Source organism: Maniola hyperantus, chromosome 20 (assembly GCF_902806685.2).
Source record: "Maniola hyperantus chromosome 20, iAphHyp1.2, whole genome shotgun sequence".
Lineage (NCBI taxonomy): Eukaryota > Metazoa > Arthropoda > Insecta > Lepidoptera > Nymphalidae > Maniola > Maniola hyperantus.
In genome coordinates, this window is record NC_048555.1 from 10,193,567 (window position 1) to 10,221,471 (window position 27,905).

Here is a 27,905-nt window from a genome sequence, read left to right on the forward strand (position 1 = left end):
TGTGAGTCGCCAACATTTATTCAAAATACATTCAAAATTCAATTAGAAAACATACGCAGTTTCGTTTGCGATTGGTTGGTGACTCACAATGAGATTTTTGCCTGTTGTATGGTTCTTATAGAGAAGCACTATACTAACTTCTTTCCGCGGCTATAGTAACAATGTTAGGTCTCTGGTAGAGATCTCTCATAGAGATAAGTTCTTCCCTGTCCACTTTTCGTCTCTTTTTCTCTTTACTGTAAATATTTTTGGTACAAATAAAAACGTGAGAGGCACGATGATTTTCATCGAAATCAAGCGCCCGAAAAGGGTTTAGGAAAAGTGATTTTGAGACAAAAATACTAAATGTATGTTTGCAAAGTAAAGATATTTCAATTCAATTGATAAATAAATAAACTATGTCTAAAGTTGAATTGTTTTAGAATTTTCACACTCCTAATCTTATTTATTTACGCCCAAAGTTGTCATAAATTTAGTGTTAAAATAGGATTATTTAGAGGCTCGTAACTTTAAATCAATTTTTTTTGTTGTTTCAATGAACCTAGATAATAGCAAGACAAACCGATATAATACTTCGTTTTGAGCATACAATATCAAATAATGTAGTAATCAGCTTCTACGTTTATACGAAGAAAGCACATAACTGCGCCCTCTTAAGAGAAAAATGAAACTACTTGAAACAAAATATAAGTACAATGTTTAATTAATAAAATAAGGCAGTATTTACATAAACCAATAACTAATTGCAATGGTATAAAATAAAAGATTAGTTTGTGTCAAAAGATAATTAACTATAGTTTAATACATTAATCTAACATCTAATACTAAGTACTTATTTACAAACGTAAAATTTCTGAAGCACACCAGGTATTGGTTTCTCCTAAATATTTAATTTATGAAGTAAAACTTCGACTGAGGAGTAAATCCGACCTTTTTTCGGACGGAAGTCTAGTAAAGAACGATGCTTCGGCCTGAAAAAAATCATATCGTTCTATCTAACATGCTGTTGGTTTTGAGGATATAAGAAAATCTGGTTTTGAGGATGCGGATGAGGGTACGGAGGTAAGAAAATCTCATTTCAGGATGAGGATTGGATCCTGACATGATAGTGGTTCTACAAAAGAGAGAATCGCACTATGACCTCTTAACTCGACGCGTGTTTCTTAATTTGTGCGTAGACATCGTCTTAGAAACTATAACGGTACCTATACGTCTTATGTATCTTTTGAAATGTAGACAGCCGCATCCGTCATATGGATGCGGCTGTCTAAATTTCCGGATGCGCCTCAATTATAAATACGGATATCATCCGTTACAATTACAACCCTACATCAGGGTCAAAAATCTACTGTCTGGTATTCAATATCTTATAGCTATAAAATCTTCTGAGCAATCCACAGTAAATAGGTACACCTACGTCAAACCGTGTTGCCAACTGTTTTCCAAAACATGAACTAATCCAACTTCAATCGACACCTACACACGTGTCTAGACATTATGGGAAAGGATTAGATAGCAGTAAAGGTGGAACAAAGAACTATTCTCGACCGTTGGTTGTGGAGTTCCACACAAATGACCTTAGGTCAAACATAACCCTCAAAATGTCTGTGTTTTAATAACATAGTTCACAAAATCCGGCAAGCGCTCCTGAGAACGTTTTTCTTCTTCCCGCCAGACCTAAGCTTGGTCGGTCGCAGCAGGATCGTGCCGTTGCTGTTGTGGTTCGTGAATGTACCTGTGAGTAGACGTAAGTTATTAGATCATTTTGTACATCGACTAATAATAATAATCGGGACCGAATTTCGACCACAGCGACCAATCTCCTCAGAGATCTGCACTGAAGTAGGTGTACTATTTTTTCTCATAGCCCGATAGAATGGAAATCTGACCCGGGAGAGACCGGCTGTACATGCTCAGAGGCATGGGGGTTAAACCAAGCTGACTTCCTAACTCCGAGCTAGAGTATCTACTGAGAATTTCTTAACAGAAAACTCCAATGGCTATTTTCATCCGACCCAGGACCTCCGTCATCCACATCTACAAATTGTTCCACTACTATCTATGAGTGATATTAGTATGAAACTGTTCTGAGTACTTTTTTCTACAGTTTCCTCTTGCCGTTAAAGTGTATCACAGAGTATCTATTAAAGTACCTATAATATTAAATGTTAAACTATTCATTTAATAAATGAGGCTGGAACACAGTGCCCACATTTACGTCCTTTTTCACAGATGCTCGCATAAGTGGATAGAGAGAGAATATAAATTACATATGACGGGCGCAACACAAGTTGGAGGCGAATCAGTGGCGTGTTCGCGACGCAAGGCACCGCGCGTTGAGCGCTCAGCTCAGTAGAATACAGCGCCCACGTTTACGTCCTCTTCACAGACGCTCGCATCAGTCAACAGAGATATAGTATAATATTACCTATGACGGGCGCCACACAGGGCGGTGGGGAGTCGGTAGCGTGTTCGCGGCGCATGTCGGCGAGGCACCGCGCGGCGAGTGCTCGAAATACAGCGCCCACGTTCACGTCCTCCTTTACAGACGCTCGCATGAGTCGACAGCCCAGTGCCCTGGCTACCAGCTCGGCTTCATCTCTGAAACGTCAACGCCGAGTCACCACTGATGTCGGTCGTGCGTACTTCTCTACTATTATCATCAATACTTAGATATAGCGTTGTCAACATGGAACTATTCAGCCTAGCTTTGTCAACGTCGAAGTGTGATGCTCAATTGCGCAAAATGTGTGAATACACATTACACGACCGATATCAGCGTAGTAAGAAGGAATGCATAAAAGCAGAATTCTGTAGCCATGGCAGTTGCTAAATCATTATTTTTCTTAAAAATTGGCACCTATTTCAACATGAATCGTTTTGTTTGAAAGATATTTAATTAATAAATAAGAAATACTTACGGTCCGACTACACATTGATCCATTAAATCGATTTTGTTCTGAACTATAATCGTGGGAATCTCACCGCATTCATTTTCCACCTGAAACAGAAATAATATTATGATGTAAGTCGATCGGCAGTTAGTGTACGAAAGAGATGACAAACGTCAGTTCTAATGCGAAAAGAACAGCTAATCGGCTCACATTGAGTGCGTTGGGACTCTTGGGAGCATCTTCGAGCATCATCTTGTCAATAATAACAATAAAAATCCTGGGTGTCTGGTGCACTTCTATCGTCCGTTGTGCCAGATCATTATGTCCACGCACATGCAAACAAACCAACTCACGTCCGCGGTGTTCCCACTAGATTACAACATGGGCTTATTCAAGGGGCGGACCAACAAATTCCTAAAAGGCCAGCAACGCATCGGTATTTCCTCTGGTGCTGCAAATGTTCATGGGCGACGGTAATCACTTAACATCAGGTGACCCACATGCTCGTTTGCTCGATATCACTAGACGATAAGTTTAGCTGTCGGTTTTGTCCACGAATGTCGGTTCTACACTATCTTGGTTTTGCCACAGTCACTGCTGTGACTAATAGCAGCCTATATACCGTCTAATATTGTGATGATAATTTATTTGTATGACAATCTGGATAATTTTCTGTTCCATCGGTCATTCATCAGTATCGCTTATGATTAACGAAATTGAGCGATGCAGATGATTGCCTGCCTTTTGCCGAACTTGGCTGTAAACTGGCGGGCTAACAACTTAGGTAGATCTCATACTTACGGCAAAAAAACTGGTTATTGTTGACACTTTTTATTGCAAAATTATACAATAAAAATAGACAAAATACTTAACGTTTTATTAATAACAATATTTGTAGGTACAAAAAATTTCCCTGTAAGTAGGTACACAGTCATCTAATTAGCATTTATATAAGTGCTTATTTTCTTAATTATTCTATAAGTCAAATCATTAAAGTCTAGCGGGCAAGTGAACAATCAGGGCTCCCAAACCGTCCCGTCATCACTGGTATATCCTCAATAACTGACTGTAGGTCTTCGTTCGTCGGCAGGGTCTTCGCCAAAAGAATCCCGCGGCCTTCCGAGGAACAGTTAATGCCCATGACGTATCCTTCAAACAAGACTATGAATATATACTTGGAAACGCGATTACAATCACGAATTTGTTGTTTGACTTCCTCTGCGCCGTAATAAAATACCTCTCGTACTTTATCTGCACTGTTCTTGTACGTTGATTTGAGAACGGTTGATCCAAACGGCACACTAGCGGCAGCACAACCGATTTCCGATGAGCTTATTTTACTGAATTTTATTATTTCACATTTTCCCCTCTGTCTCTGCAACGGTGGCCAGTAGTAAACGGGAAACCAGTCACCGACTAACAGGTTCAAGTCGAAATCTTCACCAGTTTTGTAGTAATCGATGCACTGATCCTCACTGGTAGTCGCGACGCAGGTTAACTCGCTGGCGACGATGATAAATGCCACAAAAAACCAGTAAAACCAGCGCGACATCTTTGCAAAATATTTCGCGGTAGTTTCTGGGAACGTACCGGCTCTGAATATACGCGAAGGTGTAGGAATATAAACATTTTGTTGAATACGCGATAATATGTGAGAGTACCTACCTACGTTTTAGATTACAGCTCATGTAGCGGAAAGTGCGTCGCGGGGTCGTGACATACTCATCTATCTTCACGATTATATACTTACTTATCAGTTCACTAACATTAGTATTCAAAAGATGAGTTCCTTAATTAAATCCCCAAAATAAGTCTTCATTTTCAAAAAATCAAAATTAAAATTTATGGTTCGGGGGTTTTATGGTTTCGGGTTCACACACTTTTTAAATGGGCGAAGGGAGATATCGCGACTCAAAAACTTGCAGCAGTATTTTGGGGGCTAAAACAGGAATAGAAAGGAACTTGGCAGAAGGTACTTAGTAAGTATGTTGAGCCGCGAGCTTATGAACGAGTCCGTAACTAGTATCAGATCAAAATCGAACAAAATAAGTAGGTAGGTTAAATATAGCGGATCGATATAGGTATAACTTCGACGACCTCTCTGGCTCAGTGGTGAGCGCTGGGGTCTTAGTATACCTATTATAGTATGTACCACAGATTCTGGATTTCTGGATTTGATTTTCGCCTGGGGCAACTTCCTCCCAATAATTTACCTTGAGCTTCCAGGAGTGCAGCGCGAGGAAGGAGTCTCGGTCCGTTGTGGAGAAGGCGAGAACACAGGCGTGCGCGCCGCGGTAGTACGCCTTGGTGATCGCGTCGAACTCCTCCTGCCCCGCCGTGTCCCACAGCATCAGCCGCACCTCCTCGCCGTCGATCCTGGAAAACATGACACAAATATTAACTTTAGTAGGTACAAGGCAATTCTCATAATCGCCAACCACCTTGAACATCAAAGCAAAGATTACTTACTCGAACTTCAGGACGCAGTTAGGTACCGTAATGGACTTTTTCAGCCTCTATTGAAGTTACCGAGGCAGTATCATGTTATGACCTCTAAGTATATCGCCTACTACAATCACCTTGAAGTGCTCCCATCAAGGTATATGTACTCACTCAACTACGATGGTTTTCTTGTAGTCTCTAGTGAAGGTACCGTGGTCATGCTATACTTGAATTGAATTTGAAGGGCTTACATCAAAGCAATGATCATCAAAGATATCAACTCACTCAATCTGCCGCTCCAGGAAGTCAACCCCGATGGTCTTCTTGTAGTCTCTGGTGAAGGTGCCGCGGCAGTAGCGCTGGATCATGCTGGACTTTCCCACGCCGCCGTCGCCCACTATCACCACCTTGAGCGCCACCTCCAGCTCCTCCTCGCGCATCCTCGCCTCATCCGTGCACTCGCGCACATTAGTGATGACGATTTTGACTCTGCAAGGAGAGAATTTAACTTTTATTAAGAGTTGAGCAAAAAATAACGTATTGAAGTAACTTCAGTGCTTCGAACTATCAAAAAACCTGTTTTGCAGAGGATTATTGCTAAAGACATAGTAGTTATTTTGTCTTGCCATATTCGTATCTAACTTGCCTGACTCGTAGTCACAAGTCAGAAGGCGGTACCTAAATGCGCTTGCGGTTTTAGGGAAGATAGTCCGAGAATTTAGATGCCACGAAACCCATACAAATTATACATTGCCTGGGATGTAAGACCTGTCTATTAGTGGGCTCTATCTCGTGAACCGTAATAGGTAGAGAGTTGAAATTTTCACAGAATGTGTACCTATTTCTGTTGCCGCTATAACAACAAATAATAAAAATATCAAATGGCTGCAATGACAATCAAAAAAATTAAAAAGTGTTATTGTTTTGTACAATGGTACGGAACCCTTCCTGTGTGAGTCGATATCACGAGAGCCTCGGCGCGGCACCTTCAGGCAGGTTGAGCCGCCACATTAGTACTTAAGGATAGGTATAAACTATAAACTGAGAGTAAATACGAGCTTAGCACATTTTCTAAGGTAATAAATTTATTTTAAGACTGGGAGTAGTTGTTTGCTTGTAGAGTGTAGACGTAAGGCGACCACAACGGAACCAGTTTTTCAAGCACCTGTTTCAAACATTAAATTGCCGATCGTATTGCCCTGATTTAAATAAAGAGATGTGTTTTAGGAATAAATTAGACAATTTATACGCGAATCTCTAACGCAAATGTCGAAGCGAAATTTTTATTTGCTGGTTATTTTCCATGTTCCAACTTTTTTTGCAAAGAATCACCTTTAGAAGTTAAGGCTTTAACACACAGCGCGGGTTGGCATCGCGTCGTCATCGGTTCAACGCATTTCGTTTGAGGGTTATGGCTGAGCTCGTTTCCCTTTCGCTTTCAATTCTTTCCGTATTAAAAGTTAAAATACCAATAACAAAAAATTAAGGCGCTCGCTGCATTCGCGGTTCTGTTTAATTGAATTGAGTTCTATCTTTCTGTCAAACTGAAAGGTAAAATTCTAATGACAGGCCCCCGTCAAGTCAAGGCCGTGATAAAACCTCCCCTAAATCAATTCCCAATAATTACGGTCTTGGTTCCTTGTATTATTCAAATCGTAGGAAGTCTTTAGAATGACATTTCGGCTTTGTAGAGCGTTGTCTGTCACTCATACCTATACAACGTTTTATGGATCTCAATGACAGAGACAAGGCTCTAAAAAACCACTATCTCTTTGTAAAGGTCGATGTACATGACTTTCTGCCGCGTATGTAGGTACGTATGCGTTATGACGTGTCCTCCTTCCGTGCAGTTGCCGTCAAGAGTCCAGTACGACAACACGTAGTTAGAAACCGATTAGGGGTATGGGTTTAAATGAAACTATAACCAAACCATACCCCTTCCAAGTTAGCCCACTTGCATTACACATTTATTATTGATGACTTATTTAAATTAGGTATATATTATTGAGATTTATTGTACCTACTTACTTAATAAAATTGCACGCCAAACTTGGTTTTTCACTGCTTCCAAAAAATATTGTAACACCACGTCACGTGTATTTTTTTGCAAGAAAGAATTATGAATTATGATCACTTACCACCCAGGTGAGATCGCAATCAAGGGCTAACGTCTTGTCGAATAAAAAACGTCGCTGCTGCCAAGCGTTTTGTATGTCAGCCTTAAGAATAAGAACTGTCGATCTACTTTTCCCACTCGTATTTCGATTTCGCATTCATCGATGCAGTTGAGACTTGAGACGTGTTTTAAATAATGTATAGCAAAGTATTAATATTGATGGCAAAATGTTTAGTATGTTTTATTATATAAATAGCAACGGTAACAGGTGGAAAGTGACTGAGCACATTACTGAGACTTACCTACTTCAGAAATCAGTGTTACATCGTCACTGACCTTTGACCGTTTGATAATAATAAAATTCAAAAGAGAATGGTATTTGAATTTTATGAAATAACATATTACAATAGGTAGGTAAGTTTTAAGTACCTAGGTATGTTTTGAAATAAACTACAGCTTAATTCACACACCTCTAACATTTCGGAGTTTGTGAAAACTAAAATAAAATCCAATACATAAGTAAGACTTTTAGACATTAGGGAAGAATAAATAGCTAAATAATTATAGAAAGAAGAAAAAACTTGGGAACCTACCTAATATTGGTTTCAGATTTTTTAATTAACCTCGTGCTAGCAACTAGAGTTAAGTATTTCCACGAATTCAGAAAAAGATCTAGACACATTGACATCGCAAATCGGCAAAAACAACGCAGATGAGTCCAATCATTATAATTTTACTTTCGATTTAGACGGCGAGGTTTCTCTCCACAGAATCCGCCGCGTCATGCGAACTGATGAGCCGCGGTTATGTCAAGAAAACCGGCTAAGTGCGAGTCGGACTCGTGCACCGAGAGTTCCGTACTACATTCGTATTTTTTCGACACTTTGCACGATTACATCAAAAACTATTATGCATAAAAATAAATAAAAATCTTGCATATAAGCAGGCGTTATTTTGCGGAAATCCATGATACAATGAACCAAAAGCTTAATTTGCTATAATCCGCTGAAACAGATCAAATCTGTATGCAGCATGCGGTGCGATGCGATGGTTTCTCCTGTATGTTTAACAGTGAGAGGGCGAACGGTGAACATCGCCTGCTGCATATTGCACCATACAGATTTGATCTGTTTCGGCGGATTATAAAATAAAAGTCTTTTTAGAATGTACAGGTCAAGCCCTTTCATATGATACCCCACTTGTTATAATAATCTTACTATGAAAGTTGAAAATACTAAATATTTGTTTCACTTTTTTTTTTTGGTTTTACCCTATAGGTTTTCTTGACAAACAGACACAACAAAGTTTTCCTAAAAGGGTTCCTTTTTCCTTTTGAAACGGAACCCTAAAAAGATGCACTTTAGCTTTATTTTGCGCGATCTTTACTACGAATCGGGACTTTGCCTTTTCAAAGTGAATCAATGCATCTTTATTATGACTAACTTACCTAACTGTTCGTTTTTTGTGCTAAAAGTACAAATCAAAAAACTTGTCGAGCTTTTTGAAAGACAGAACTATTTGCCAATACTTATAATTTAGATCTTTATTAAATTAACCTACATTTTTGTAACTGTAGATTTATTAATTTCTTTCAAATTTTTTTTAAATTTCTAATGAAGAATTCTGTTTTATCGCCTTTATAATGGGGAGCTTAAAGCTGTGATAGCCTAGTGGTTTGGACGTCCGGCTTCTAATCGGAGGTCGGGGGTTCGATCCCGGGCACGCACGGCGCACCTCTAACTTTTCGGAGTTATGTGCGTTTTATGTAATTAAATATCACTTGCTTTAACGGTGAAGGAAAACATCGTGAGGAAACATGCATGCCTAATGTTCTCAAAGGTGTGTAAAGTCTACCAATCCGCACATGGCCAGCGTGGTAGACTATGGCCAAAACCCTTCTCTCTGAGATGAGACCCGTGCTCTGTAGTGAGCCGGCGATGGGTTGATCATGATGATGATGATAATGGGGAGTGCTCTGAAGAGCTGTTTGACCTCATTATCCTATCTCCTTTTTCTACAACCGCGCCGCGCGCCACCGTAAGCAATTTCACCCTCACCCTGCTTGTGGGTGCTTGGTGCACTTCGACCGCCCGTTGTGCCAGATCCTTATTTCCAAGCACATGCAAACTGCTGCTGCGGCTCCCGGTCTTGATGCTGTCTCTTTAAGACACGAGGCCAATGTGTCAACGCAATTTGCGTCCCACATTAGCACCCGTCCCCGTTCCCAGGGAACCAGCGTCAATCCATCAGGTCTCTTGCCAGAGCAGGAACGTCTATGGTGGCAAGAGCCCTTTTGATCGTATTAATACAGTTTATTATAGTTAGGTAGGTTAGTTGGTAGTTGGTACTTGATGTTGCGCAAACGTAAATAGTGATTAGTGACTAGGTAGGTTTAAAGCTATCTTCCTACGCCTTACTCGTAACAAGTTTTTAAATGTCAGGAAGTTAACTGTATAACATTTACTGTCTGTAGCAGAGTTGTTGAAGACGCCACTATTTTGACATCCGAGGACACGAAAGCGGATGCGGATTATTAGAAGTTCACATCCGCAGATGCGAATGCGGATGTCTGAATTAATGTGAATATTCCGCATTTGCGGATACGGATGCGACTAAGCGACAGGTCGATATGGCAATCGGGGAAGGAACACCCAGCACACCCGCACAGCCCCTAACCTAACCTAATCCGGTGTGGGCGAGCGCGGGTGACATGCGGGTGTGCGGGGCGTCCCCCCGCCTCATAACCCGATTGCCATCCCGCGGACTATTATACCTAAACGAACTAAACGTAAGGAATGGATAGCCGCGATCAACAGAGGTCTTTCAGTCAGGAACCCGTGCTTACGCTTTTACGGCGCGCCGGATGCTGCTGAAATTATTCCCATTCGGAGTAGGTCAGAAAAATGTGCCTCCTTACGGCTCTTGCGGCCTATGAGGTCACCAAAATACATAGGTACTTACCTGCCTACACTACGTAGGTAGTAGGTACTGATTTGAATGATAAATAAGCTGGCCTTGCCTTGTACGTGCTAAAATGTTTCTAGGTAAGTATTTTATCCTACAAAATCGAGTTGTAATTCAGCATGCAGATAGCTAGGTATTATAACGTAGACATCCGCTTAGAATCGATTTTTGAAATTTCAACCCCTTAGGGTAAAACAGGGGTTTGAGTGTAAGTAGTCTACACTGGGCGATGTCGCGGGCATAGCTAGTCATTTTATAAGAGAAAAAACATGTAATTGTAGGCCTACGTTTTCTCTCATGTATCTGGGTACCTACTTAGGTATTCGAAGTGATCGTTTTCGCCATTTGCATTTGGCTCAGGAATTCCATAAAACAGTTTGCGCCACTTGCGCAAAGCTTATGAGACGTTGAATTCAATCAAGCGAAGGTATTTGAAATTATAATTTTGCGCAAAGTAGGCGCGGCTAGTTACGTACCTAATTAATAAGAAATTAAAATGTAGGTAACTAATTAGTCATCGACATGCCGGCGTTGTGATAGGCTCCCAATGCAATTAACAAGTTTGAAATTTGAATCATTTACTTATCTAAGACATTGGTCTTACTATGTTCCATGTCGATGACTAATTAGTTACCTACATTTTAATTTCTTATTAATTAGGTACGTAACTAGGTATCTATACATTTTCTCGAAAAAAAAAATTGCGTTCACAATAATTAATCAGTTGTAACAACTAACAATCGTACAAGATTATACTATACCTACTTACATACTTATTACTTACATAATTTTTATTTATTTTTAATTTACATGGCGGCCATTTTCAAATTTTTTGTATTTGTTGTTATAGCGTAAATACATGTTAAGTGCTGCTTACCTACCTACTTATTACGGTTCATGATATATTGATAGACAGACGGACGGGCAAACGTACAACAACGGAGGCTTAGTAATATACAGAATGTAACCAGAACGCTAGCAAAAACTTAGCGCTACCTAAACACAATCTAATACCAATAACCATTTGCCTCATTTTGTAGTTTTAATGATTTAGTATTTTCAAACCTGCAATGTATAGCGTGCAAAACTCGGGTCAATGCCCAGCCTACGACGCAGCATTGACTCCGAGTGGCCTACTTACGCAAAGTTCGTTCGGTCGGTCAGATGTTTTATTTGCAATCTATAGTAAACTTTTACAAAATTATAGGATTTTTTATATATTTTTTTAGCTATTTTATGTGGTATCATATCAGTAATCATCAGTACTAGGCTCAGGTACAGTAGGGTGCCAACGGGATCCTTCGAGTAAAGATCCCTAAATAGGTATTGGCTTTAAAGTGTATAGTAGTATAGTAATCAAATATTATCCTGTTTTAGGGCAAAATGTCAATATTACCTAAAGTACGACTCTTGTATTTTAGGACCTGGGAAGTGGCAACCCTATGCGTGACGATATTTTTCAGATCTCCAGTAGGTACTGAAATGCTATAGAGTAGACGCTGCTGCGTCTAAAATGAATAAATAATTAAACAGGTAGGTAAGTTCTCATAAGTACTTACCTAGATTTTGAGCATTCACGTCACACGATGTGCTCGATATATTTTATGAAAGTAATCATCAATTTCTTGTCCGCAATCAACAGACACTAGGTTAAAGTTGTTTTATTCGACTAGTGCTAGACCACAATGTTCGATAAATTGAAATCGAATTATCGATACTGTTACAAAGACTGTAGTTACACGGCTATTGGCACGGCACGGCATCTAAGTTGGTACAGTACGCGACAGAAAGTAATGTACATCGGCCTTCAGAATGACATTTCGGCTTTGTAAAGCGTTGTGTCTGTCACTCATACCTATATGAAGTTTTGTCGGTCTCAACAGCAGAGAAATCTGTTATCTCCTTCTCATGGTCGATATACATTACTTTCTGCCGCGTACTGTACCTATGTACCGTATAAGGAATCTATAGAATTTTTTGAATGTTCTTGTTCGCAAAAGTAAAAGCATAAAGCTTCCCACCAGGTTCCCACACATTCTTTCTATCTATTAATCTATCTATTAATATTCTCCCTATTTAGATAAATAGTTTCATAGGTACCTACTTAATTACTTATATTATTTTAAAATTGAAATTTTTAATTATAGATTAAATTCAACAAAATTTAAATTTACTTAGCAATAGATCGTTAAAAAGGCATAAAATAGTGTCGTATTTAGGCAGTAGGGTAGCTAGATAATCAGGAAATGTGGGAAACGTCCTGAATTTCGTACTTTTAAATTTTTTTATTGACAAAGAAACTAAAGATTTCGTCTAAAATATCTTGTCATATTCATTGAGAATAGGTACTTAATACTTACCTACTTTGTTTTTTTATGTTGCAACAATGAAAAATAAAGAAAATCATCGAACGATTATATGGATCTTAATCAATACATCGATAGAGGCGTATAGGTATCTGTATGAGACTCAAATGAGGAGCTGACGATCAAAACGGTATAATTACTGCACGAAATAAAATTTTACAGGAGAAGCAAACAACTGAATGAAAGCTGTTGAAACTCGTTTTGATCGAAATGACGAACTTTGGACTCATTTTTGGGACAAAGTTTTAGGCCGTTTTGCTTAAAAATGAATTCAAATTTTTAACTAACTAAGTAGTCAGCGATTGAAATTGAACTTTGGACTCAAGTTCAGTGCAGTTTTAGACTGTTAAGTAGTTCAGTTTTGTATTCAGTGGGCTAAAAACCTCCGTATTAAGGAAAAACAAGAGTTTTTATCAGAACTGTACAGTGCAACAAGGCTACCTCGGCGCGTGGCGAAAATCGGAACTAACGTTGCCGTCAAGTATCCTCTTTATTTTTATTTGAATAGTCTAAGCCATAGATTAAATTATTGGTTTCGCTACGCTCTCGTCTAAGCCTTTTTTCTCCAACAGGGCCCCCTGTCAATGTTATTCAAGTGCCAAGAGAGCCTTGTCGCACTGTAAGTGCACAGTTTTGTTCGCCAGCTCCTCAAATATCACTCGATGTTTTCTTCATGGAAAGAGCTGTCCGACACATCGGTTATGGTAACAAAGCACGCAGCACAACAATGCGATCCGACCTCGATGTACGTATAACTTCCGCGCTAATGCTCGTTTGTTTTTACCACGGTACAATTATAATTTGATCGTTATCCGACCTGGAACCGAGGTTTTTGTCTAATATTTTTGAATAGAACATCTTTGAGAGTAATTTTGTTCAAATAAACAATTAAACTATGGTACTTAATTTATTTTATTGAATAAGTATAGAATTTACTATCTAGTGTCTAACTGTCTACTTGTAATAAAATTTATAAATGAAATAAGTTTATGTGTCTCAGTTTATGCATGTTTAACATGATTTATTCCAATAGAAGCAACAATTATCAATGGCTAAGAGTAGGTGCTTTATTTGCAATGCTGAATCGATATAGTATATAGAAGAAGAACGCACTTATATGAGATGCATCTTCCGGCACCATGGACTGACGATATAATGGGTGGGTATATTATGGATAACGGGTACCTACATGAGTAACAAGGATATAGCGGGAAGCGACTTAGTGAAAAAAGCTGAGGATAGGCTATGGTGGCATTTATTAGGTAGGTATGACGTCTACTGGCTGAAATTATAATAATGATATTTCAAGAGAGATTTCACAAATTCCATACAGACGAAGCCATAAATTGCTAGATCAAGATATAAGGGAAGTAAATGGCTAATAAAAAAACCTATAAGTAATCTTTTTATGAGTGTAGTCTTCAATTTAATGAGATTTATATAAGAAGCTATAAAAGCAAGATTAAAGTCATCAATCTAGGCCGAGTCCGTTGCTTTCACATGCACATAAATCATTATAGAAAAAGCTACTAGATCCTCATATATTCATAATATTATACTCTTTAATACTAGAATATCAAGCAAGACAGACGAGTAGACAGTATGCCTGGAATGTATCAAGTTTATGGTATGCCAATAATTTTCTTCGCGGTGGATGATTGTGGTAAAGAAAGTTGTACAATAATACAACGTCAATTTTGTACTTAACTGGGTATAACCCGTGATGTATGGAAATATACAATTGACAATCGGGGACGGGCGCTAATGTGGGACGCAACTTGCGTTGACACATTGGCCCCGTGTCATATCAGGAAGACAGCATCAAGACCGGGAGCCGCAGCAGAAACATCAAACAGCTGAAAACGGCAAGCGGCGCAAGTATGCCTCTCTTATAGAGAGTTACATTTTTGTGCCGTTTGCCGTGGAGACCCTGGGGCCATGGAGTCTTAGTGCAAAAAAAAATTTACAAGACATTTCACCGCGATTAATAGCCTCATCTGGTGACAGAAGGGCTGGCTCATTTTTTGCGCAACGGATCAGCCTGGATGTCCAGCGCGGAAATGCAGCCAGTATTCTTGGCACCATTCCACGCGGGCATGATTTATATAGTAATTAGATATGGCTAGCTTTAAGTTTTATTGTAATATATTCCATAATTAAAAATATCCATTGTTGATATTCTTCTTGCAGTGCTGTGAACTAGCGGAAATTGGCATTATTTTGAATATGTTGCACGATTGTAGATAGTCTGCCTCAGGGCTATTTAGAAGGACATCATTTTAATGTAACTTATTTATCTCACAGTGTTAAATGTTAATCCGAATAATATAATCACATGAAAACAGTCAGCACTATTTAATTTGGACTCTCTATTTGGGGTCCACCGACATACGAGTAAGTATAAAAAAGCAACCGGGAGTTTTAATAATTATGTTTTAGTTAATACGGTAGGTACGGTAGGGTCTTCAGCCACACGTAGAAACTATTATTCCTATCTATCTGTAATCAATCGATAAGTTATTGATTAATGTCCCATTTGTTGAAAAATACCATAACTTTTTTGTTAACTAAACGCTTTGATGTCAGAGGAATTCGACATAATATACACACAGATAGATAAATTTGAATAGTGAAAGTTAAAGTCCAACGTAGGTGGTTTCTGCCACATAAACAGAGATATTAAATTTTATGAAGCTCTTTGGCCTTGAATCATTTAGTGAGGTGCTCTAGCTAAATTGTACGGATGTGCGGACATGCACGCAAATCCGCGGTTATAAGCTAGTGATGTCTAAGAAAGGACATAATTACCACGTTGTAAACGCGGGTGGTCAATCACCTTCTAACGGAATGCTCACATCAGTCCGCTAGAGTAACCATGCAATTATAAATCGATAACTAGACTCAAATATATTTATAAGTCAATATTATGTAGAATGTAGTATGTACCTAGGTCTAGTCAAAAGGTCTAGTTTAAAACAAAAATTGTGCCTCCCAATTGCACCAATTTTTTTTCCGGTGATAAATAAATAATTATTAGTAAGTACCTACTTAATAGCGAAATTAATTTAGCTGAATTAGTTATCGCATATATAGTATATATTGTACTATATAATATATATTTAGCAATATTACTAGGTCGGTTAACCAATTAAAAATTCGTTATCCAAGTAAAAATTGGTCATATTAATAATTTTTACTACTTAATGCTCAGCCTTTATTTTCGAAGTTAGAGCATTAAGTTTACTACTTAGTACTTATACCAATCTTAAGTCAATATGCCAATCTTATAAGTAGGTACATAATAAGGTAGGCTATAGGCATCTATATTGCAAAATAATATAAGAAAGAAGCCCGCATGTTACGCTTTCGAACAATAAGTTTCAGTCCAATAGTTTTTGTGCATGTGTATAGTGATGACAAACTTTATAATAGCTGTTGTAATTACAGCACAGAACAAAAGCCTTCTCCATGTGCTGCGTTTTTAAGACTGTCCGAAAAAACTCCGAATTATATAGCTACTGTAGCCTCAATCTGTCTCACTCATGAGTGAAACACTAGTCATCTAGTCATCGTCTCGGACGGAAATCTGATTACATGCTCTTACAATGCTCATCACTTGCAAAGTATAGCAGCTAACTGTTGGGAAAACGGTTCCGAGCAGACCGACTGAGAACAATACGAGTACCTAATCAGTAGGTACCCTTATTATAAATCTGAAGTTTGAAAGTGTGTTTGTTTGTTGGTTTATTGGTTTACTGGTTTGTCCTTCAATTACGTCGCAACGGTGCAACGGAATGACGTGATTTTTAGGGTTCCGTACCTCAAAAGGAAAAACGACTGTAGTACGGAACCCTCAGTGTGCGAGCCTTACTCGCACTTGGCTGCTTTTTTTGCATGGGTATAGATCACCTGGAAAGTGACATAGACTACATTTTATCCCGAAAAATCAAAGAGTTCTCACGGTATTTTTAAAAAACCTAATTCCACGCGGACGAAGTCGCGGGCATCAGCTAGTGAGCTATAAATTGAAATTAGCGATGTAACATTCGGAATAACATTGTCTTCACAGAAATATGTGACTGTGTTGATCCATTTTTCTTTAGCTGACTAAAAAGGTAAATAAATCGAAGAAATCTTGGAGCAACGGTATTTCTGTAGACAGACGTAAATAATGCGTAGAGACGCGATGATCGATGTAGATCATACCTATTTCTCTAACATAAACACTATCTATGTCCTATTTGCATATAAACAACTAAGATTTTACTAGTGTCGTCAATGCGATGCGTTTTTTGGAACTGTAGGTAGCACGAAGGGAAAATTGCTGGATCCATCGATGGATAAAAAAGTTGCAGCCAGTAACAGTGTGACTCGATAGGAGAAAATTTCGATGAGCTCCCAAAGACACTGTGACACGATTGAGTGTGACTCATTGGGAACCCATCTAGCAAACCCCGTACCTGTAGGTAGAGAGTAGAGACCAAGGGAGCCAAGCAGAGACCAATGCCAGTGAATTGACCGAGTGGAGCCTTGGACATGAGGGTTTTTAGGCGTTTGGAGCTAGAAGGGTAACTTCTGACCGGAGAAATACGGCCTCTGCTGGAGAAGCTTTCTTGACCAAACCAAGGTCCATTTAGGGCTGTAGAGCTTTGAAGATGATGATGTTGTTGATGATGATGATGAATAGAATAGAATATATTTTATTCAAGTAGACTTACTACAAGTGCTTTTGAATCGTTAACTAGTTTAATTTACCACTGGTTCGGAATGCTGTTCCTACCGAGATGATGGTGATTTAAATACAGACTTGAGCACTGTCTCAAATTACATACAGAATCTACCTAATCTACAGAAAAAGATTTGGGGCTGCTAAAGTCGCTGTTTAAGACAAATAAAAGTCAAAGTATTTGACTGCCAGGTCTATATTTTTTAAAATCTTAAAGCGTTTCATTCTTTTTTCATCACATTCATCACAGCTTGTGATAGAACTAGAAGGGGATTCCAACATGAATGGATAGAACCAACCAGCATCTGAAAGTTGTATTGAAAACGCGTGAACCGTTTATGAATGGCATGCGTCCTTGGGGAGCGCGGGCGAGGCGGGGTGATTGTCCCGTGCCCCTTCGGAACCTCAATGTTCAATGCACATTGGCAGATGGAAAACGGGAACATTATTCTGACTGCGACTGTCTGATTTGGACCACTCGGCACTGATTTTGGCCAAGATCTTTGTATGAAAATTGTTTTTTTTTTTCACTTAAAGTTTTGTTTCATTGATTTGCAGTTTAGATATTTTTTGGTAGACATCATATTAATGCTGTTCCTGCTATTTTATTACGCACTTATCTATGTATAAACTCTTGTCTAACTGTTATTAAAATCAGTATTCTATCTAATTTTAATCTGTGCCACTGTAGTGCTTTTGAATAGTCAAAAGAATTAGCATTTAAATTAATTAAAAAAAATATCATATCAGAATCAATAAAGAAATGAAAGTTTGACTGTAAATATATTAGTGAAAAATGGACTTAATTATGTCCATTAAGTAGATACATAGTTGAAAATGAACCGCTGTAAAATCAGAATCTAATTAAAATCTTGCAAAAACAGAAATTAAAATAACGGACAAATTCATAAAACAGTTGGAAAGATTGAGTCGAGCATAGACACGGCACGGTTAAGTGCTTGTGAATAAATTAGTATTGGAATGCAAACACCCGCTGACAATATTTGCTTTACCATCAGCCTGGCATCATGGCTCAGTGGCTCTATAGACTCGAGTCGTTGCTTTATTTGTCAATCAGTTATCGTGGAAAGATTTCTGTACTAATTTGCATAAATGCGCACATTTTTCCAATTAAGTAGGTACCTATTTACTGATATTAGACGACAGGCAAGATCCAAAGAAGCTGTGATAGCCTAGTGGATAGGACGTCCGCCTTCTGATCGGAGGTCGGGGTTCGATCCCGGGCACGCACCTCTTACTTTTCGGAGTTATGTGCGTTTTAATTAATTAAATATCACTTGCTTTAACGGTGAAGGAAAACATCGTGAGGAAACCTGCATGCCTGAGAGTTCTCCATAATGTTCTCAAAGGTGTGTGAAGTCTACCAATCCGCACATGGCCAGCGTGGTAGACTATGGCCAAAAGCCTTCTCACTCTGAGAGGAGACCCGTGCTCTGTAGTGAGCCGGTGATGGGTTGATCATGATAACCTAAGCTTGCCTCAGCAGTTCGTTCCAACCTAGACCTTGATAGAATAATTAAAACATGCATAAGTCTATGTTTGCGAATGCTTTATTTTCAGATTGTCTGATATTACGATTTTTAGATTAATTTAGTAGGTCTACCTGTGGGACAAGATAGGTAGGTACATACCTAGCAACGTTGTTGTTTTTTATTTTAATAAAAATGGCGAGCAAATGACTAGGCGGGTCACCTGATGTTAAGTGATTCCCGCCGCCCATGAACATTTGCGGTACCACTTACCAGAGGAACGGTAGGTAGAATATTGATTAATTTTGGCCATTAATTACTAGATCTAATTTCTATAATCTAGTTATTTAGATAGACAGCTGATGCAGATGAGGTTTGGAGGCAAAGAGTACAATAAAGATGCGAAGTGGTCCAAGTAAGGTACCTACCTACTTTCTATGGAATATGCATCGATCTGGAGCAATAAGTGGAGCAATTTGGAGCAATTATTTCGCTTAACATTGCTGAAATTTTCAGGTATTGCTGGGTATTGTAGCAAAATGCTTCATGTGGTCGTGACTCGTGATGCCATAAATTCCGCTCAAGTGTATAATATATAGTATAATATCTGTGACGCCGCCTGGAATGCGGAATTTCAATTGCCCGTGTAAGCGTACTTTTAGGTCTCCTAGACAAATGTTTGGATAGATTTCAATGGCTTGCTGCAAAGTAACTCGAATAGGTTTTTATAGTACCTACCTACTCACTGAGAAGGAGCAAAAAATGTAAATAAAAGATTGCATATTATATGGAGAGTGTGAAAAACCACTGATCAAAACAATTACAAAAACGGTCGATAAACGATACAAGTATGTTATAAATAGTGAAAGTAACTTTTACTTTTTCTAAAAAGGCAATCAACAGAAAAAAGTTGTAAGTCGCGTGCGGCGAAGATGCCACGAGATGCCCGTAGGTAGGAATACATTTCTTAACTTTGTCGCAGTTAAAAATAAGGTTCTCTATTACGATAAATATGGTTCAGGTTGTATCTAAGACTAGGTATAGAGAATAGTTGTATATAGGTGTAGGTAGTAGGTACATACATAGACTAGGTTACCTATACTTTATTAGTACTATTTACTTATGTCGTACCTACATGTGTATAATGCACGGAAATTAGGATGGCAATGATTTTGCTAATTCCTAGGGATATCACGAATCAAGGAATCTCGGAAGAAAGCGAAACCTAATTGATTGGATTAAGTAAGTAGGTACTTCTTACCTAGTTAGGTACTAATACCTACTAGACATGTGTCCACTATAGCAAAACGTAACTGAAAACGGTTACCGTGCCTATAGCGTACCGTATTGTCGTAGCTAGCAACGGTTATCAGTTATCTATGACAATGCATTATTTGGTATTTCGGTAACTTGAAACGCAAAATAATTATGCTTTCTCTTTCTTTCTAAATGTTTTCACACACTCAAAGTCTAGAAGGAGCTAATATTGGCTACCTACCGGCTTAGTAACGACTTGAAACTTTAGCTATACAGACGGTATCGATACGGCAGCTATCTTAGTTACTACAAACGAAAACGGTGTGCGCTGCGCATATTAAATTAGTTTAAACACAGGAATCAGAGGATACCGATATTCGGCAACGGTTATCAATATCGGTATTGAAACTAAATAGCCGATAACGCTCATCTCTAATACCTACTTCATTTCTCGAAATAAATATCTATTGATATAACAAAATACTACTATTATCAGTGGTAAGTACCTACCTACTAGTTTAGTGAAATGATAATATCATTTCACTAAACTAGTACTACTAGTTACTACTACTAACTACTACTACTACTAGTACTACTACTAGTACTACTACTACTACTACTACTACTAGTACTACTAGTAGTACTAGTAACTACTAGTAGTACTAGTAGTTACTAGTTTAGTGAAATGATAATATCATTTCACTAAACTAGACTCTCCCCTTCTTGCCTTCTTCCTGGATTTCGTGATTTCCCTGGGAGACTGGGAGTTCGGGAAATCATTATTACCACTTTATTATACGACAATTTTGTATGTTTTATGTTATGGAAGATGGAATAAATCTATTGGATTTGTTAAGCTTGGTAGGTTACAGTTGGTATCGAATAAATTTCCTTATGTGTTGTACATTCCCAAAATACCTATTATAAAAGGTCGATGCTTTTTTAGAAGACTAGGTAGGTATCTAGTCGGGTTTACGTTTTATAAATCATCTTGCATATTATATTCAGTGATGTGTATATATAAAAGTGTTACCGACCTTTACGGACCTTCGGGGGCGGGCAGGTGTGCTAGCATCTGCCAACTCTTTTACCTGTTTAGTTTTTATTCGCGGAGGTCTTCAGAGTGAACGTGAACGAATGTGGAATAAAAACAATAGTGCAGGTATTTTTCTTCCTGTTTTGTTGAATCAGGTAACGGACATGTTCTTTTAATTTAAAAATGTGGTTTAATATACCAACAGTAGGTAGTTAAATACAAGAAATTTTATTTTTAAATTCTGTTTAATTTACATCATACGACTATCTTACACATCATCACACCAAAGACTGTTAATTATTATACATAGGTAGCAATGTCTTTTGATCGTGTATGGCCAGCGCCAAGGGAAAAATTCGGTAACCGTGAATTTGTGGTTACATCACAACAAAATTAAAAAGTGTTTATTCTTGTATGATGGCACGGAACCCTTCGGGTGCAAGCCCGACTCGCACTTGAAAAATTTAAATGTTTCCTTGGTTGTCTGTTTGTCCGGGACAGTCAGGGCGAAAGACTGGCTTCCCATAGCACAGGGAATCCTAGTTTGGGGGCCAGGAACTTTGCATTGCTACTACCAGAGTTATGTACTTATATATACCTTGTTGTAATTTTTTTTTTATCAAATAAAGATTATAAAAATTAGTCTTCGAAATAGTTGAACTGATTTTGAGAGGACTCTTGTCTCTTACGTGCCTATTATATAATATTGATAGATAGGTAGGGGTAGGTTGGTATATTAAATAAATAGGTAAGTATATAGGGCGTAGGTACCTAAATTTTTGAATACTTTTAATTCCGGAATCATAAGTCCAACGGGAAAACGCGCGAAATGGGAACTATGTATTAAAGTTCTTCAAGAGAACTGAGTAGCATGGCTAACTAGAAAGCAGCTCCTATGTTATGATCTGCAATAAGAAAAGCTAGGTCTATGAAAGCTATGACTTCCTAGAGTCAGTATTGACTATTGATCTAACTGGCTCGCAACCTCGTTTCATAGAAAGTCATTGTTGACTCCGAGTTTACTTCTTTTTACATTGCAAAGTCTATTAATAATTTGTTTGTTTTTTAATTTTAAATATGGGGTACGTTAGAATCCTTGCATCATCCCGATCCCGTGGGACAGTGGCTATAAGCTTTTTGAAAAAAAAAACAATATGGCAGAGTCACAAACATACTACAACAAGTACCTACCTAAATAATTTTAAATACATATCAAAAATTGCGTAACCGGCAGGAATCGAACCTGCATCTTCTGGGTGAGAGAACATACGTATCACAAATTTCGTCACTGGCAGCAAGCGAAACCGTGGCCGGAGTTGGTTAAGGCATCGGGCGCGAACCCAGAAGATGCAGGTTCGATTCCTGCCGGTTACGCAATTTTTGATATTATGTACCTATTTAAAATTATTTAGTAATTTCCTTGAAGTGTAGGTGAAACACTAAAAAATTATAAAAAATAAAGTACCTACCTACTTTGGTACAAGTTGTAGTAGGCGACAGATCGAGATAGCAGTCGGGGTATGAGGCGGGGAGACGCCCCGCACACCCACACGTCACCCGCGCTATCCCGGGCCGGATTAGCCACCGCAATTCGAAAATGTTTTACAAAAAAAAATTGGAATTCAATTAGAAAACATACTAGTTTCGTTGTAATTGGTTGGTGACTCAAAATGTTAACTAACACTGAGGTTTTTGGCTCTATCATTTCTATGGGATTCCGTAACAGAGAGAGCGCTATACCACTATACTAACTTCCGCGGATAAAGTAAGTATAGTCACAGAATAATATTATAATAGGTATAGTCAGCACTCAGCCAATGCTCAGTCAGTGGTTGGTCGAAAACTTGGCTCAACCGGGAACATTAAGGGCGTTCATCCCACTGTATATTTCTACGCTGTGGTACTAGATACCTACTCGTAGAATGTGATTTTAGTGGGAGATGCGTTGATATCACGTCGCGGTCGGTTCGCTTACCGTGACCATCTGGACAACGACCCGCGGAATACTTACTATAAACTAATTTATTTTACTTTATGAATTCCTACTTTTTGAATACTGTTACACTATAGCCGTCGCATAATCTCGCTTCCGACGGGGTAATAATCCTTCTTTTGGTGTGAGGAACAAAATCCAATCCTATATGACATCCTTTGTCTCACACTAGGTTTCCAGACTCAACCGTTCACTTCAAGCCTTTTGCCAAACAGACTTAGGTCCTTAAGGCTTAGGACTTGACACATGAGGTAGGTGTAGGTGTATAATTTTATGGTACCATGGATCTAGATTCTAGGTGTAGGTACTAGCTAGAATACATTAAAAACTGGAATAAGTACAGTCGGATTGGAGTTGGTGATTCATACCAATATCTTTTTGCCCCCACCACTATTTATTTTTCATAAAAATCTGGTAGCACTGGAAACGTGAAAAATTGTTGTTTAATTAAAAATTCGAGTATAGATAATAGACGAATGTCTCACGATGGTAATATGTAAGTATAGGTAGGTATCTATTTCTCCACGCGTTGTAACTAGTGAGTAATGGAATATTTTTAAACTTCTTATAATATTGTGATCTTATTGCGATAAAAACGCGGGCCCACGCGTCGTGCACGTCTGTTAATAAGGTGAGAAAGTAGGCAGGCGGTTACCCAAAGACATCGGATACCGTTTAGCGAGGACGGATGAAAACTTATTAATTAAGGCACTTGTTGGTGATTAAACATTCGCAATTTGGGTAGATCGAGTGCTAAGTGGCCTGCCTTGTACAACTGTATCGTACCACAGTGCACGACTGTACCGTTATGAACTATAGGTATGTTACGATATTTAAATAATTGTTTTTGATATTCATTGAAATTTAAAATTGTAGGGCGCCCATACCTTGAAGAAAAGTAAGGAATATTTTAAGTATTTTAAGCACGTGAGTGGTGATCTATCATCTAATCTAGGTATATTTCCATACTAATATTACTTAGTTTAAATTCGAAAGTGTGTCTCTGTCTGTTAGCTTTTTACGGCCCATCCGTCTGACCGATTTTGACTAAAGATAGGTATTAATAGAGAAAGCCTGCATTACGGAGACGTACCAACATATTAGGTTACTTTTTCTCTGGAAAATCATCTCATCAATCATCTGTCTGTGTTAAACCGATTTTGATGAAATTGGGTACCTACAGAGCTAGCTTAAATCCCGGGGAAGGACATATTATGTACTTTTTATCTCGGAAAATTAAAGAATTTCCACGGGATTTTTATGAACCTAAATCCACGCGGACGAAGTTGCGGGCGTCATCTCGCTTTAATTATTTTCAGATAGTTACATTACTAATGTATTTTATTTCTCAGTGGAAGTAACATGCTACATAGAAAAGAAAGCTCGTACGAGTAACTACCTGTACCTACCTATAGAAATAATTTTAAATAGAATAGAAATAAAATTTTGTTCAAATAAACTTTTAGGTACAAGTGCTTTGGAATCATCTATTAAATAGGTACCTATACCACGGATTGCTCTACCGAGAAGAACCAACAAGAAATTTACGTTGCTGGAGCGAGCTGCGAGTCAAATCCACACTCTTTTATCATTTACTTACATGACTTTCGTTTGTGTAAATATGCTTTTTTCAGGAGCATAACTACCTACTTTCAATATTATACTTTTTGTGGCAAAATATTTAACTACATCGTACATCTTATCGACTATCGTACATCTTATCGAAGCTGTGGTAGCCTAGTTAGTGGTTAGGACGTCTGCCTTCCAATCGGAGGTCGGGGGTTCGATCCCGGGCACGCACCTCTAACTTTTCGGAGTTATGTGCGTTTTTAAGTAATTAAAATATCACTTGCTTTAACGGTGAATGAAAACATCGTGAGGAAACCTGCATGCCTGAGAGTTCTCCATAATGTTCTCAAAGGTATATTGTGAAGTCTACCAATCCGCAGATGGCCAGGGGGTAGACTATGGCCAAAACCCTTCTCACTCTGAGAGGAGACCCGTGCTCTGTAATGAGCTGGCGATGGGTTGATCTTATCGATACGATATAAATTAGTGTTTAGGAGTATACATGAATTCATAATATTGAGTATCAATACAACATCAGCGTATTGTCGGTCATTATAAATTCTTCACGCATCAACTGTACGAGACGTCTCGCGGACTTCGGGAATGTAGGTATAATTCTATTGTATTCTTATTTCTTGTCATTAGGGATGTGTAACAAGTACGTAGGTATTTACGTACTGTAAACGTGCAGCTCACTTAATTATCTATTTATCTATACAGTCTTTGTTGCATCTAGGTAGTATATTATTATTCATGACTTTTACAAAAAATATTTGAAGAACTTGAAAAGTGCGTACCTACGTGAATAAAGATATAATATTATATCATCTAAAAAAAGATTCTGGTCTGATTTACAACCGCCATATTTCATACATCCTTAAAATATAAATGTATGTTTTCGTATCTAAAGAGAAGAACGGTATAAAAATAAAAATAACCGTGACTAATTCTCGACTAAAATTGGCGTTACTTAATTGCCATAGATTGCAAAAATTTGCATTCATAAAAATGGCGTAAAATTATATGATTGGAAAATATATTCGAGCGTTGGTGATTATTTTAATAACTCCAGACTTTAACAATCCAATTTCACGATTAGGCATGAAACTGTCTTGTTGGTAAAAAACAATCGGCTGTGTATAATTTGTACAGACTATTTGGTTTCCTTTTGTTCACTGACAAAAATTAGGTAGGTACCTAGGTATATTCCGTACAAAATGACTCCTCACGCGCTATAGGTCAAACGTCATGTTTCAAAAGTACGATTCACCTTCAAAATTAGGACTAAAATCGTACCTACTTTTGACATGAAATTTGACACAAAAAAAGTTGAAATGGTAGACCGTGAGGATTAAAATTTGATGCGTTATATATGCATTAATTTATCTCAATTACCTATAATATATTTAAGTATAAATAAATTGAGTAAAAAAACCTACCTAAATATACGTATTCTTTGTAACCACCTGTAACTTAATCAAAGATCAAAGTTGCACTATTTGCAAGCGAAATCATTGTCACCCTATCAAAAATTTCGTATTCCCATCCCTACCTATCCATACTAAGATTATAAATGCGAAGGTGTGTCTGTCTGTCTATCTGCTAGCTTTACACTGCCCAACAGTTAGGTATTTTGATGAAATTTGGTACAGAGTTAGCTTACATCCCGGTGAAGGACATAGGCTACTTTTTACCCCGGAATATTAAAGAGTTCCCACGGGATTTTTAAGAACCCTAAATCCATGCGGACGAAGTTGCGGGAGGCTAGCTAGCAGAATATAAAGAAGCAACTCTCTAGGTAGGAAAGCAAACGGAAAAAACCCTGTAATGTGACCACGCAACTCATCAAGAGTACAGGACAAATTCCATCATAAGTCATAACCAAAGCATGTTTTTATGAAAGCTCTTAGCTAAACTTACATTAAGCTCCCGCGCTTGCACTTCACATAGATTTACCATTCCAAAACCCTTTATTATTACACTAAAACACTGCAACATTCACCGATAACGACACACAAACTTATAAAATTTCAAATAAAAACTGTAGTTAGCAATTTTGTATAGAAAGACTACACGCGAGTTGTTTATGATTTTAAAATGTTCCACGAAACACGTTTGATGAGTGCAGCGGTTAAGCCAAGACTGGCAAATGCCTGCCGCCCGGCTGCGTCTGCGCAGGCTTCGAAGGAAAGTTCATCGAACGCCTGCGCACGTCGTTCGAGCAGTACGGATTGTTCATGATTATTATATTGACATTTTCACTGTTGTGCGATGATCATTAACGTTCATACAGACCAAGTAGTCCGCGACAGGTCGAGATGGCAAACGGGCTATGAGGCGGAGGGACGCCCCGCACACCCGCACGTAACCCGCGCTATCCCGCACCGGGTTACCGGCTGTGTGGGTGTGCGGGCCATCTCGATCCGTCGCGTACAGCACGCGGCCGAAAGTAATGTACATCGACTTTTAGAAGGAGATAGCAGATTTGTGGAGCGTCGTCCCTGTCGTTGAAACCGACAAAACGTCATATAGTTACATATGAGTGACAGAAACAACGCTCTACAAAGCCGAAATATTATTCTTAAGGCCGATGTACCTACATTACTTTCTGCCGCGTACTTTTGTAGACTTCGCTTTATCGCAAATGATTCCATTTTAAGAGCAAACCATTACCGTGCCGTTACCTCTGTGGTTACCTCATGTCATTTGTCAGAATCTGACACCATCACGAATCGCACAAAAGCGCAAGAGGAGCAAACCACGAGAGCATAGATTATCTACTATATACTAGAGAGCAAACAAAGTACGAACCACAGATGTACATCTGGTACGGACACATCTACAATGCGACAAGGCCCTCTTGGCACTTGAATGACATTGACAGAGGGGCGCTGTGGGAGAATCAAAGAATTTCTAAGGTACTTCGTACAACAAAGGCTTAGAATATTCAAATAAGAACAAAGGGGATACTTGACGGCAACGTTAGTTCCGATCAGGGTCTTTTCACTCAGTACATTTTAGCCACAGTACAAAATCGCACAGGGTACATTGA

At 38.5% G+C, this 27,905-nt stretch overlaps 2 protein-coding genes across 2 annotated transcripts; both read right to left on the minus strand.

Annotated features, from left to right (window-relative positions):
* Positions 1–678: 678 nt before the first annotated feature.
* On the minus strand, positions 679–27,255 carry Rab23 (RAS oncogene family member Rab23). The gene is made up of 6 exons (XM_034979474.2): positions 26,774–27,255; positions 5,622–5,825; positions 5,108–5,270; positions 2,922–3,001; positions 2,429–2,601; positions 679–1,735 (listed from the first exon to the last, which is right to left on the minus strand). The coding sequence occupies exons 2-6, from the start codon at positions 5,774–5,776 to the stop codon at positions 1,626–1,628; spliced, it is 681 nt and encodes a 226-aa protein (XP_034835365.1). The 5' UTR covers positions 5,777–5,825; positions 26,774–27,255; the 3' UTR covers positions 679–1,625.
* Positions 3,751–4,555, minus strand: LOC117991844 (uncharacterized). The gene has a single exon (XM_034979483.2). It carries the CDS (start codon positions 4,444–4,446, stop codon positions 3,892–3,894), a length of 555 nt encoding a protein of 184 aa, XP_034835374.1. The 5' UTR covers positions 4,447–4,555; the 3' UTR covers positions 3,751–3,891.
* Positions 27,256–27,905: the final 650 nt, after the last annotated feature.